At 41.8% G+C, this 13,448-nt stretch overlaps 2 protein-coding genes across 11 annotated transcripts in view; one reads left to right on the top strand and one right to left on the bottom strand.

The window, feature by feature from the left end:
* The window catches only part of LOC116226280 (uncharacterized), a 32,969-nt gene extending 30,785 nt beyond the window's left edge, over positions 1-2,184 (top strand). For 7 of the 9 annotated variants that reach the window (XM_090137265.1, XM_031589097.2, XM_090137266.1 and 4 more), the window contains one exon: positions 564-2,012. In XM_090137265.1, coding sequence (XP_089993391.1) covers positions 564-1,528 — 965 coding nt within the window. In that variant the 3' untranslated portion in view covers positions 1,529-2,012. The other 2 variants (XM_090137271.1, XM_031589099.2) reach the window with 2 other exon arrangements.
* Positions 2,185-5,182: 2,998 nt separating this feature from the next.
* Positions 5,183-13,299, bottom strand: PDCD6 (programmed cell death 6). 2 transcript variants are annotated; one of them, XM_031589102.2, is made up of 6 exons: positions 13,156-13,299; positions 10,404-10,465; positions 8,825-8,869; positions 7,914-8,072; positions 7,291-7,400; positions 5,183-5,730 (listed from the first exon to the last, which is right to left on the bottom strand). In XM_031589102.2, the coding sequence occupies exons 1-6, from the start codon at positions 13,215-13,217 to the stop codon at positions 5,632-5,634; spliced, it is 537 nt and encodes a 178-aa protein (XP_031444962.1). In that variant the 5' UTR covers positions 13,218-13,299; the 3' UTR covers positions 5,183-5,631. The 2 variants fall into 2 exon arrangements, with proteins under 2 accessions (XP_031444962.1, XP_031444963.1); XM_031589103.2 differs by having other exon boundaries at positions 7,920-8,072.
* Positions 13,300-13,448: the final 149 nt, after the last annotated feature.

The raw sequence follows: 13,448 nt of genomic DNA, 5'->3' as shown, positions 1-13,448 counted from the left end.
TTACTTGAGAGGCCTTTGTATGATAATTCCAGTGGTTGATTTTTATCATGCTATGATAGTAAAGCAAAATATGGTTGAATTCAGATTATTTATTAAGTAATTAATTGGGTTAAGTCAGTTATTTCCCTTCTGTTATTCTTTGTTCAGCTTTGTAGCACAAAAGCTGATGTTTTCTAACCCAGTAAATAGTCAGACAAAAAGGGGCTTGTAATGAATTAAATTTATTTTGCAAACAGTTGTCCCAGATGTATGTAATGAATTAGAAGAAAAATAAAGCAGAAAAGCCACCCAAAATATTCTGGTTATGTTCAGTCAATGCCGTTTGGCTCAGTGTGAAAATAATTCAGAAGGTGCTGCTGAAAACTCTGTGTGCCCTATTTAGCATGAAGGTTGTTGGGTGGAAAGGTAGAAGGACTCAGGTAAGGTACAAAGGTGGGAAACGTGGAAACAGGAAAAATGCACTTCTTGAAACCTCAGAATAGTTGTCTTTTCGGTTCGTTTTTTAATATTTTACTTAACCTCTGGTGCCCTTCCTTACATTATGTATTTATTTCTTTATTTAGGAAATTTTAACTGGAATCAACGTTTTTTCTCTCAATATGAACAGTGTGCTGCAGATAATTCTTTTGCTCCTGCCAACTCGCACAGTTATCAAACTGATGATGGATCATCTTCCTATGGACTAAGACCTGCTGACTCTGCAGTGATGTCAGCACTCAGGGACTCTCTTGCTCTCCAGACTGGAAGTTCTGCTGGTGGTATTAGCGAATGGCTGAGGCAGTTCAACCAGTCTGCTTCCAACAACAATCCAGCCCTTGGGGCCTCTTCTTATGCGACAGGTTCTGTGAATGAGTACTCATCAGAGTATATGTCCAAAGATGTGCAAGGAGATAAGCTCCCTGGTAACAGAATGCCATATGACAGGGAAGGTAGAAGTTGGAGGAATCAACAAACATGTAGTAAAGCAAGGGGTATAAGTGATAAGAGATTACCCTATTCCAATTCTTCATATCCTTCATCTGGAAGATACTCAACAAACTATCCTTCACAAAGCTATTTCTCTTACAAGAGTGATGGGTCTGTGAATTCTTGTACATTTTCTACAAATTCTGCTTTTTCAAGAAGAGGTGGCTCTAGGTGGAACCAGAACTCTAGGTGGAACCAGCGTCCTAGCTGGAACCGGGACTCAAATTGGAACCAGGGCTCTAGCTGGAACCAGGACTCAAACTGGAACCAGGGCTCTAGCTGGAAGAAGGAATCTAACTGGAACTGGGAATCGAGGTGTCAGGAATATAGGCATGAGAAATCAGGTGATAAAAATGATTGGGGTTCACATCGCTATTCCTTCCCTGGTGGTGGCTCGTATAGAGATAATGAGCAGTTCAGAAGCTCAGATAAGATGTTGGGTGAAGATGCTGTAGGTCCTGCTCCCAGTGTTTTGAACAGATTGGAAGGAAAGGATATACCTATGATGACTGGGGTGCTCAGACAGCTGGCTTCATGTTATCCAGCACTTGTAAGATTGTGACTAGTGAAGTGAAGTTTCCTGAATTGAAAGTTTTGTTCTGGGTCATCTTGCTAGCTATCTGTTCTATTGGGGTGGCAGCTGTGGGGAGAGGATACATTGGCATAGATTAAAAAAGAAAAAAAAAAAATAGGAATGTGTGCAGAACCAAACTTGGGTGGAATTGTTGAAAGTATGCAAAATGGATCATACACATTGGGATAACAAAACAAATGTTACCGAAGAGGTGATTTGTTACCTGATTTTTTTTTTCCATTTGGAAAAATACTCCTTTATGTTAGAAAAGTTTCTGCTTTGGAAATACATTGTAAAATATTTTAAGGCCATTGGACATGTACTGTCATACAGCTACCTTTGGGTGTGAGTCTAAGCTATGCTTATGCAAGAGAACTAGGAAAGTCAGTTAGCAGCTTTTGTTTAAACAATCTCTGATGTATTGTGTGAAATAACGTGAAAAAGAAGTAACTTTTTTTTTTTAATTTCCCCTTTCTAGAACTAAATATTCAGATGTTAGCCAGTATGCTAATAGAAACTAGAGGAAAAGATTAAGGAACAACAACAGCTGAACTGGAAGCAGATGAACAGACTCAAGAATCTCCATATCTTGGATTGCAGGAAAGAGACTGCATTTAAGTGTGTTCTTGGAAGGGGAAAGGGAGGTAGAGTGTTATCTTTTTAACATATTAAAACATATGTAGCTGGAACACAAACTTGCACATAATGGAGGTGAATACTATTTTTTTTTTTAGGCTTTTTAAATGTATTTGTTACATCTTAGTGTATTGCAGAAAAATCTTCCGGGTTTTTTTTTTTTTTGGAAAATATGTTAATGTTATTTTGTCAGCAAAAAGCTGATCGCCCTTTTAATGATCTTCCCCACTCAGAAAAAAGAGAAGTTTGCTTTTATGTTAATTTTTGGGGGAAGAACACTCACTGAAAATACAGATCTGTTGTTTGAAAATCCAGATGTGCTGCTCTTCACACAAATTTCAGGTCAGTTCAGTTAACTTAAGCCTTTATAGCTGGGATGTTTGTAGAAATAGATACAATACATTTCTGTTTAATGAAAGGAGAGGAGAGTGTGACATTATTTCATTTTATTTTTACAGAACAGAGACGTACAATATCTGCGCTTTTATATCCATGTTGAGAATGAAACTTGTGAATCAACTTAAAAATTCAGTTGATAAATGGATCCATGCTAAAATGAAAAATTCTTCATTCTTTGTGCTGACAAAAGCCTACTGAGACATAGTAGAACCCATATGGCTATTACATAATAATAGGGGAAACTAAATAATCAAAATGATGCGCTAACAGAAATGAGCACCAGTTCATTGTGTTTACCAGTGGTCTATACTTACATTTCTTCCCTCTGCACTTCTGAGCTGTAAGCTCACCAGTGCTTATCTTTAGATGTCTGCTGTATATATCATATATAGCTAATGTGGGGCTAAAGAAAAGGACTAGCTTGAGACGGTTTACTCCCAGTATTCTGCTCTCCTTTTCACTGCTCCGTTATGGGCTGTCATTTTTGTTTCTAACCATAGCTGGAGTATTTTTCTCTGCACATTAAATACTTGTGCTGAACTCAGGTTTGTCTTCATAAGCTATACTAATATATTTTTGCATTCACAAAAAAATAACCTTTTGGACCTCGTCACGTAAACTTGTAACACAAAAGCAACAAAGCAATTGATGATAGGGTACATACACTTGATTCTCTAAAATTCTATTCTTGTTTGGACTATGCATCAGAATACATCTGCTTTCCTTTTTCTTCACTTGCACTACACTTCCTGGAGGAAAGGAGGCAGTAAGTTTCTGGTAACCCAGATAAACTGAATCAAAGTTACGTTTTTTTCAGCTGAAGTCTCCATAGAGAGGTTTTTCTTTCTACTTTTGACTCCTTGTGGGATTTTACTGTCAGTACTGTATATTCCAGTGGCATACAGTGACTGAATGATCTCTTCCCCAAGGAGATGCTCCTCCCTCCTCCACACACCCTTCTTATTTTTTGTTTTGCACAGGATGAGTGGTCTTACAGAGGGGGAGGGAAGTTCTGTCATCCTTTCAGTCACTTCTCCAATAGTATGATAGAAGACTTCCTCCTGTTTCTGTTTTCCTGTGTTGGCCAATTTCTTTAAGTCATCTTCTGGCTACTTGCTCCCAAGGAGCCTCTGTGCCCTGTCTTGCCCCCATGTAGTAGAGCATTGGAACAGAATGAGTGCTGTGTGTGTTCCTGTTTCTCTGGGCACTGGGTCTTCTTTGGGAAACAAGCTTCACAAGGTAGGCATTGATGGGCTGCAGACCGCACTGCAAATGTTAGCCATCCTTCAGCAGCAGTACAGCCACACCACACCCTTTGGCACCAGGGCAACATTTCTGAAGGTGTACCATAGCCTTTTGAACCAATTTTAATTTTCCTTAAAACACCACTGATAAAAATCTGGGATCAAACGTGTTTTGAGGGGTAGCTTGTGTACTTCCCAGCCAGATTATTGTTAATTGCTTTCCCACCTTCAGAAGCAGCTCTCCTCCTGAAATGAGGCATTCCAGTTGGTCACTGGTGATTTTTTTACATCAGTACAGCTCCCTTAGGAAGTGCTGGCTCCAGTTGTTCTACAGCAGTCAAATATGATGATGCTGGCTGAAAAAGAGTGACTTGACTTTCTTCACAGGCCACAACCCAGGGAAATTCCTCTCGTGCCAGCTTTTTTGGTTTTGGCTTTGCAACCTTGGATCTGTGAATGATCGTAGATGTATTGGTCAGGAGAATTATCACGGGGGACAAACACCTTTGCAGGAAGGGAGTGGGAAGCTCTTTCCAGTGGAGTATCTCAATGGGAAGCTCTTCAGGTGGTCTCTGATATCGGATTGTCACTGTCTGTTCCCCCAGCATCTCACAGGATTAGCCCTTTGTGCCCTTTGGAAGCTAAAGGCACCTTTTAGGTGTTCAGAGTCCTTTAGGAGAATCTGTGCTGTGACCGTTTGTCAGTGGTAGTTCATACAAATGTTTAGAAATGTTACCAGTGTCCAGTAATGGTGTAACAGATCCTTAGTGACAACTGGTGCTAGTTTCTCTGCCCCGCAGCTGCCAGATACTATAACTTTGTAAATATATCTTGCTTTGGGTAGAGGAGGTTTAAGATTTTTCTTTCAGAGTAATCCTAGTGAGCTTGTTAACTTTTACTTCCTTGAGGTTGCTTCTTGAAAGTTACTGCATAAAAGAAACCTTAAGTGCTTTTACTATATTTTTGCTTGTTTTCTGTTTGTAATTGTTGAGATTGGAAGGTTTTGAGAATGCTTGACCATCAGGGCCACTGCAGAATGGATGCTTCACTCAAAAAGGATTATTTACATTAAGAGGGAACCATAGATCCAGAGGATTTAAGAACTTGAAGGGAATTAACTGAAGAAGATGCAGTGTTGGCAATTAATGTGAAGAAGTTATCTTGAAAAATGGCCTAAGAATACCCTGAAAGAGAGAAGCAGCTAGAAAGTAAAGACAGAAAGGAGAGAAGAAAAGGCCATCCCTGTTAAGTGGGAGGGACCACGAAGTATAAAAAAAACAAAAAAAAACAGTCAAACAAACACCCCGCAACACAGGAACACAGCCATCACCCTCCAAAAAACTGTACAAATGTAGACTGTACATGTTGGTCTAACATTTTTACTTAATTTTAAGTTCTGTATTAAAAATTAATACATTATATTCTTATAAAAGTAAGGCACATGCAAAACATGTTGTGCAACTTCGGAGTTTTGACTCTTACAAACTAACAAGCATTATTTTAATTCAGCATTTCTAAAGTGTCCTTTGTCCCCATGCAGGATATGTGGAAGAAAGTTAAGTTAGACACGGCACCAGTTATGTCTAGATTCTGTGCTTTCTGTGCTACAGTAAGCATGATATGGCTGATCTTAGAGTCAAAAAACACAAAAACAAACATGATTCTAAAAGCGATGACTGACGTTACGTACAAAATTTACGGATGTGAAATTATATATCCATTACAATACAGCAATTATCTTATTCAGTACATGATTTGGCAACTCCAGTTTGTGTAATGCCAGTGTGGGATTCTTAGATGTTGATGTCAATGTCATACAATGCTGAAGACCATACAGAGGTACTGCTCGTAGGACACCTGAATCCAGCCATCCTGATCAGTATCATAACGTCGGAATACATCAGTCAGCCTCTAAAAATGTGGAGAAAGAAAAACATTTTTGTATACAAGGAAAGAGCAGACTACCACACTTTCATGTACAAATGCTGCTTCTTTGTGCCTTTTGTAGACATGGCACAGTGTCAGGCACACAGAAGGTGCTCTTTGCTGTGTTTCATGCTTGAGCTGTTTAGTGGATCTGATTTTGTGATCCCAGGACACACCTAAGCCTATCTAAGCTTTTATTTGTAAGCCAGAACACTTTTTATAGCTGGCTCTTCAGGAGGTGGGAACAAAGCAAAATTCTTCATACCTTTGAGAGTCAGCTGCAGACAGGATCTAAAGAATACTATTTATTTCTAGTTTTTTATCCCAGACCACTCAATGTGTCACAAATATCTCAGCTGTCTCTGAACAATCCCCCAGAGGACAGGCAGTGCTGGCAGCGGACCAGAACAGCTACCACTCTGGTTGCACTGACAACACATGAATGATGAGCAATGGCAAAGCCCTCTCCACTAGAATTTAAGTTGTTAGCAAATCAAAACTGGCTCATATTTGCAAGTGAATATAAAAGCAATACATGCTTCAGCAGCAGCATTTGACTTAAGGCTACAACCATAAAGCTAAAGGAGAAGAACAAAGCACTTAGGCAGATAATGAGGATCCAATTACACAGAATAAGAGTTGCAGGGATTGGAAGGGATCTCTGGAGACAGCATCTAAGTCCAACCCTGAAGACTCATTTCTCTTCTTATTGCATGCTGGAAGATAGCTAAGGTACTGTGGAAACACTAGATGTATTAAGAAGAAAAATTCTTATTCTGTTCTCTTTCTTACTAAAATTCAGCTTGACCTTTGCTGCAATTTCCCAACTTTTCCTCAGTCTTGCCTACATTTCAGAAAGGCTAGAGACACTTAGATAAACCATGCCTTTTTTCTAAATAGAAGAATATACCTGCAGAGGGACAGCCTCTCTCTCTCCTTTTTCTCTTGCTCCTCATAAACATTCCTATAACTGAAAAGGTGGGTTGGTTTTCTGTTGCTGTTTGGTTTTTGTTTCATTTTGTTTAAAATGTCTTTTACTACCATTGCCCCTTCAGGAACAGCAGAGATGAAAGAACAAATAATTTAGCTGTTAGGTCAAAAATCCTGTAAATCAGATTGTAAATCAGAGCCTTTGACTGAAATAGAAAATCCTCACAGCTTAGATAGCAAGAACATTTTTTGGAGTACACACAAGAGGGCAACATGGGACATAACACACTCCAGCTTCAATGCACCCGAGACCCAAAGAAACTGTGTATATCATAGCTAATGAGAAGAACACTAAATGTTTTCCCGAGGTTGTATTTCATTTTTTCACCCCATTAAAAATACTTAAGAGGTCAAAAAGAGCTTCAGATTATGGGATGCAAATGGATAACAAGTGACGATCTGCAGCTAGAGATGTTTCTAGCATCTCTTGTACGCTTTATTCAAGTGGATGGTTATTCATAAGCAAGTTCTAGTTCCAGTATTATAAAGTGAGAACCATAAAAATTTAAGACAATTTTTTTTAAATTGCCATTAATAACACATCTTCTTTCTTACCTGTAAAACAACACAGCACTGAATAAAGTCGTCAAAAGCAACTTGGCCTCTTCCCTGTCTGTCGAACTTCCGAATAAGGGTATCGTAGAACTGATCAGACAGCCGGTAACCTTGGACAAGAGAAATCCTTTAGGACGATTCAGTTACTACAGTGTTTCTGAACAGAGTGCTAGGTTGTTCAGCAGGCATGGGCAACAGAAGCAGAAAACAGAAGTTACAAGAGACTTGTTTTTTCCTGCTGTCCACTGAACAACACAGGTGTACAAACAGAAGGCATGCAATATAAACCATGCTCAATAACAACAGTTACACACAGTATAGTAAACATCATTATGGATTAAAGCGACCATTGATTTACTAACAGAATGGAAAAAACAGTTCACACACATGTACTAGCACGTGCACTTTCATTTCCTCCATAAAGGGAAATACTTCTAAAAAGCAAGCCAACAATCTCCACGGCTGTAACTGTGGCAGTGTCTCTAAGAGGTCCCTTGTCCTACTGCCTTTCACTTGTCTCATTTCTATTTCTAGTCATGTGTCCCAGCAGTACAGCCCTAACAATACCAAGGTCATTGGATGACATAATCCGATCATAAAAACTGTAATTACAAATGAATTACCAAAACCTGTTAGTGCTTGCTTTAGTTCATTTTTGTCAATCATTCCAGAATTGTCTCTGTCATACGTTCGAAAGACATTCTGCCAATCTGTGATGTACTTCCAGACTCCAGTGAATTCATTGAAATTCACACCGCCTTTGTTCTCTCTGTCAAACATGCCTGAAATAAAAAGAAAGCCATGTAAGAACCTCAGCTCTGCCAAGTCATCAGGAAGATCTGCTGGTGTCTTAAGAAAGAAGCGAGTGCTTTAGGGAGTACTGTAAACAGGCGAGGAATTACTAAAATACAAATGATATTTAAGTCGTCCACCAAAGGAGGAAAGGATTAAGCAAGAAAATCAGAGTGAGTTACAGAATATTTATTTTTCCTGTGTTTTCATTTCCAGTTTCAAAGCACTTAGGGTTTGACTGATAATCTAGTGACAAAATGAGAAAGCAGGGTTTGCTCTTTTCTTAGGATTCATGAGAAAGCCTGCAACGTCTATAGACTGCCAGAAGCATTGGAACATTGATCAGCTTTTAAATTACAGATACAATCCCCTTCATGGAGGTAGCACATTGCACAGGGATGGAATTTTTGACTGCTGGTGAGCAAGTTTTAAACACAGGGCATTCATTTATAGTTCAAAAGGGTCAATACTTTGGTTTATATCTTACAACTACTAAGGAAAAAAGAACAAGACTAGAAAACCACGGATTCTTTACAGTCACACACCAGCTCACCACGACCAGACTGGTTCACCAGACCTTTAAATGTGCATTCAACTTTACAATAGAAAAACATAATGTACAAGTATTATGATAATTGTATATATTTGTTTCTCTGAAAATATTCTGCAACAACTGCTTTCTCAAACTAGAGCTGAAAAACCAAGAGTCTTTGCTTACTTCACAGCACACAGCCATACTCACCAAGAATTGACCTGACTGTCGCTGGATTGAATGGAGTCCACGTGCCTGAAACAGAAAGAATTACTTTGTTCCTCCAGGCAACATTCAAAAAAGGCAACTGAACAACAAGCAAACAAAAAGCCACAGGAACCATAAGTAGAGAATTCAGAGCTAAGTAAGTCAGCTCCTTAACGTTTAACAAAGCTGCTTTGAAATAACTGTGGTCTTGATGACTTCCGACCAATGCTTTACTGATACTGCATAGAAACCCAACATTTTTCACGCTGCACAAAAAAAAAAAAACAGCAACCCACCCAAAACGCAAACTAAAATCTAGCTGAGAACCAAAGCCTTAGAAGAGCCAAGAATAAGTTTTTTCTTCCCAGGTTGTCAGGAGTCTCTCACTCATTTCTCATTGTAAAACTAAAAATCTGATTCCCATTCTACAGATGGGTTACTACAGGACAGTGAGTGAAAAGAACAGGTTCTTAACATCACAGAGCCACACAATGCAACTTCAAGTTGAGTTCTGTATAAATCCCTCACCATGCTGAATTCAAAGCATTGTTTAAATAAGTGTTTTCAGGCCAATAAATGTTACTGCTTAGACAGGGCTGAGCACAGCCATGTGAAGAGGAGCTTTGGACTTCTGTGAACAGCTGCTACTGAATGTGGAAAGGCTACTCGCTTTGAACCAGTTTTCACTGGGTTGGAAGCACTCCAAAGTTCTAAGGAGCAGAGTATATTAACTTATTTCATGTAGAAAATTTCAATAGACTAATACAGATTCCATACAGAGAAACCATAGCAACTTCAGTGCTGAAGAACTGTACTGATTTCTGCTTGTTCAGACAGCCAGCAACAGACTACTACCTCCTCCTCCCCTGACACGACAAATACCTGAACATGTCAGCACAGGAGAGAAAAAAAAAAAAACAAAAGGCAACAAGGCAGCACAGGATTTTACTATGCAAATAACTCTACTATGCGATTCCCCATCCTTGCCATACTATTTGCATAAATTTGACATGTTGAAAAGCTTATTGTCAAGAACACATTAAACTTCAATATTTAGTGACAACAGTGAATACTTTCTTAGTGTTTTCAAAAGAAACACATTACATTCTTTTGGACCACGTTGGACTGTGACACACAACCATCCACAGAGGATATATTCTGGAAAAAAATCAACATCACCATCCGGAATCACCAGAAGGAAGGAAAATGTGACTACTGGAAAAAAGTTTTCTGTTTTTATTTGGCTTCCCCGAGTTATTTGACCATGCCCTAGTTATGATTCAAGCTAGGTCTGAAGTACATCTTTCTACTTGGTTAGGAAAAAAAGTGGGAAAAAAAATGCCTCATTTAAAAATAAAAAATTACCACCTTCACTTCCTGCACCATACTGAATGAAAAGCTCTTACGTGCAGGAAAAAGGCTGGCTGCAAATGTCTGATCTTCACACTGGTTCAGAAGGAGATGCAGTGGAGATGAGCAAGGAGCAAAAAGTCAAGAACAAAAGAGTCAAGTAGCCAGACTGGCATGAAATGTACCATGAAGTTCACAATGGGCCTCCTTCCCCCTTTACAGACTGACTTACCATTGGATAGTGCCTGCTGAAGCTCTGTATCTGAGATTACTCCACTCCTGTCTTTATCAACCCTGGAGGAGAGGAGAAAAAGTGGCATGCCTTAAGTTGCTGAAATTAACAGGATTTAGCTACAACCCTCAGCATTTCTGTTCTTATCAAATAAAATGCAAACAAGATTCGTCTTTAAAAAAAAATAATAAATAAATAACTGCTTAGTCAATCGCTCACAGGCACTGCAAATTAAATACTTCACTCAGACTGATGAGACATTCTGGATATGAGTTAAGAAAGCTCCAAGTTTTCTCCATAAGAATGCGTGACACACACACACATACTGACAACGGAACAATTTAACTCAAAGAGGTGGCTTCCCTCTGTTTACACAAGGGCTTTCCCCCTGCACCTGATAGTTTACCCCCTCTCCATTCCAACCATTCCAAAGTCCTGCCTCGCTGATCCCTGTGCAGAAGCAGAGGGTCCTTTTGGAGCAACCGGGGCTGGCTCTGAGCTGAACAGGCAGCACAGGGCTCTGCTCACAGAGCCACCTCAGACCCCCACTACCAAACCTTACCACGTAAGTGTAGCAGAGTTACAATCTGCTTATCTTGCTCCCGACCATCAGTCAGCTTAGAGCAGATCCTGCCTCTGCACTCGGCACTGGTGAGGCTTCACCTCGAGTACTGTGTTCATTTTTGGCACCTCAGTACAGAAAGGACATTGAGGTGCTGGAGCAGGTCCAAAGAAGGGCAACAAGATTTGTGAAGGGTTTGGAAAATATGCTCTACAAGGAGCGACTGAAGGAACTGGGGCTGTTGAGTCGGGCAAGAGGAGGCTGAGGGGAGACCTTATTGCTCTCTTCAAATACCTGAAAGGTGCTTACAGAGAGAGTGGGGTTGGTCTCTTCTCACTGCTGACAGGTAACAGGATGAGGGGAAATGACTTCAAGTTGCACCAGGTTAAGTTTAGGTTGGATATCAGGAAAAACTTCTTTACAGAAAGTGTTGTTAAGCATGGAATGAAAGAGGCTCTCCAGGGAGGTGGTTGAGTCACCATCCCTAGATGTGTTTAAAAACTGTTTGGATTGGTGCTCAGGGACATGATTTAGCAGAGGCTTGCTAGAATTAGGGTAGTATGGTTAGGTTGTGGTTGGACTTGATGATCTTTAAGGTCTTTTCCAACCTGAGCAATTCTATGATTCTATGAATCTTCCTTACAGCCATCAGGTATCTATTCTGGAATTCAGCTACCCGCGATACAGCAATCAGGATCCAACCGTGAAGGTGACACGGCTCGGTCACTGAGTACTGCAGGGTGCTCCTGCCAAGCCTTCACAGGCTTAGCTCTTGCTGCAAGAATCCGCCACAACATCTGGAGTGCACATTTGTGCTTTGTTAGTAGAAAAAGAAACAGATGCCTTAAAAATACTCAAACATTAGTCTGTGTAACTAGAAGCTGAAGCTTGTGCTTCAGCTGATCATTTACCCTCTGTTCCCCTAGATGTATATGTGCTCTTGGATGTATTGAACAAAGATCCCAGAACCGCTGCATCTATCAGTGTAACAGAAAACCACACGCTTTCCCTTTCAGCCAGTTATTTATACACCAAGGAACTTTCCCTTTCATTCCATGCCTGCCAGATTTCTCTAAAGCTGTTTGATGCTTATGTATGTTGAAAGCCTCTTTGGAAACTATTTGGACTACATAAACTGTAGCAGTTTTATCCATATCTATAACCAATCTCTTGTCAATATATTCCAACACACCTATACAGTGGTATGCCAGATAGGAATACTTCTAGCAAGACCCATGCAGCTAGCCTTGCTAGCTGCATTATTTAAAATGGTTCTACTGGCCTACCTGGTGGAGAAGGCAGAATGTTCACCTGCTTCCTTCTGGACCAGCTGAAACTGGGAAATGGCATCACACATACTTCCTTCAAGTTCTCAGATAAAGTTTCACACAAGGGTAGTGGACAAATGCCACCTCTCTGAGTCACTCCTGCCAGGCAGTAACTCTTACTCACTGCTGATCCAAACCTATCATCCTTTGAATCACAGAACAGCTTGGGTTGGAAGGGCCCTCAAAGCCCACCCAGCCCCACCCCACGCCGTGGGCTGCCCCTTACCAGCTCAGCTGCCCAGGGCCCCATCCAACCTGGCCTCGAGCGCCTCCAGGGATGGGGCACCACAGCTTCTCTGGGCAGCTGCGCCAGCGCCCTCTCACCGCCCTATGAGCAAAGAATTTCCTCCTAACATCCAATCTAAATCACTCCTCTTTTAGTTTAAGCCATGCCCCCTTGCCCTATCACTATCTACCGGTGTAAAAAGTCGGCCTCCCTCCTGCTTATAAGCTCATCTCAGATAGCAGAAAGCCTTCCCGAAGCCTTCTCTTCCCCAGTCTGAACACACCCAGAGTCCGCTTACTCCATACCCGGCCTCGCTGTTAGCGGAGCCCAGGCGGACCCTTTGACACATCTCCCACAAAACGGGCCCGAGGGACGAGCTTCCCCAGGCTCTTCACCCTCCACAGATTGCGGCACTCCCGGATTCCCAGCAGGCAAACGCCTCCAGGTTACCTCCCTCGCTCCACCCCGCCTCCCCCAGCCCTCCTTACAGCTCTCCCTCGGGATTCCCGCTGCGGGAACACAGCCGCAAACCTCGGCCGACGCCCAGCGCCCGTCAGAGGCGTCCAGCCTCCTCCCGAGGCCCGCTCCCTCCCCGCACCAGCTCGGCGAGCGGCACCGAGCTCTCCGCGGCCTCACCTCTGGAAGACGTTCCACAAGAAGGAAGGATCGGGAAGCCCCATCCCGTGAGGCGCCGCCATAACGGCCGCCCCAACCCGGACAGCGCGAGCCTTCTTCCGCTTCCGGGGGCGGGCCGAGCGGGGCGCGGAGTGACGTCACCAGACCGCGCCCACGCAGGAAAGCACGAAGAAGGGCGCGTGACGTCCGTCGCCATGGCGACGAGAAGCCGGTGCGGCCTAAGGCGGCGCAGGCCCGGTCCCTCCTGTGTTAAAATGAGCTTTTAAATGTGAAGTTCGTTCCCCCCTTAGCCA

Source organism: Phasianus colchicus, chromosome 3, assembly GCF_987193195.1.
Source record: "Phasianus colchicus chromosome 3, bPhaCol1.hap1.1, whole genome shotgun sequence".
Lineage (NCBI taxonomy): Eukaryota > Metazoa > Chordata > Aves > Galliformes > Phasianidae > Phasianus > Phasianus colchicus.
The sequence above is the reverse complement of the archived record's forward strand: the minus strand, read 5'-3'. Positions and strand labels throughout refer to the sequence as shown.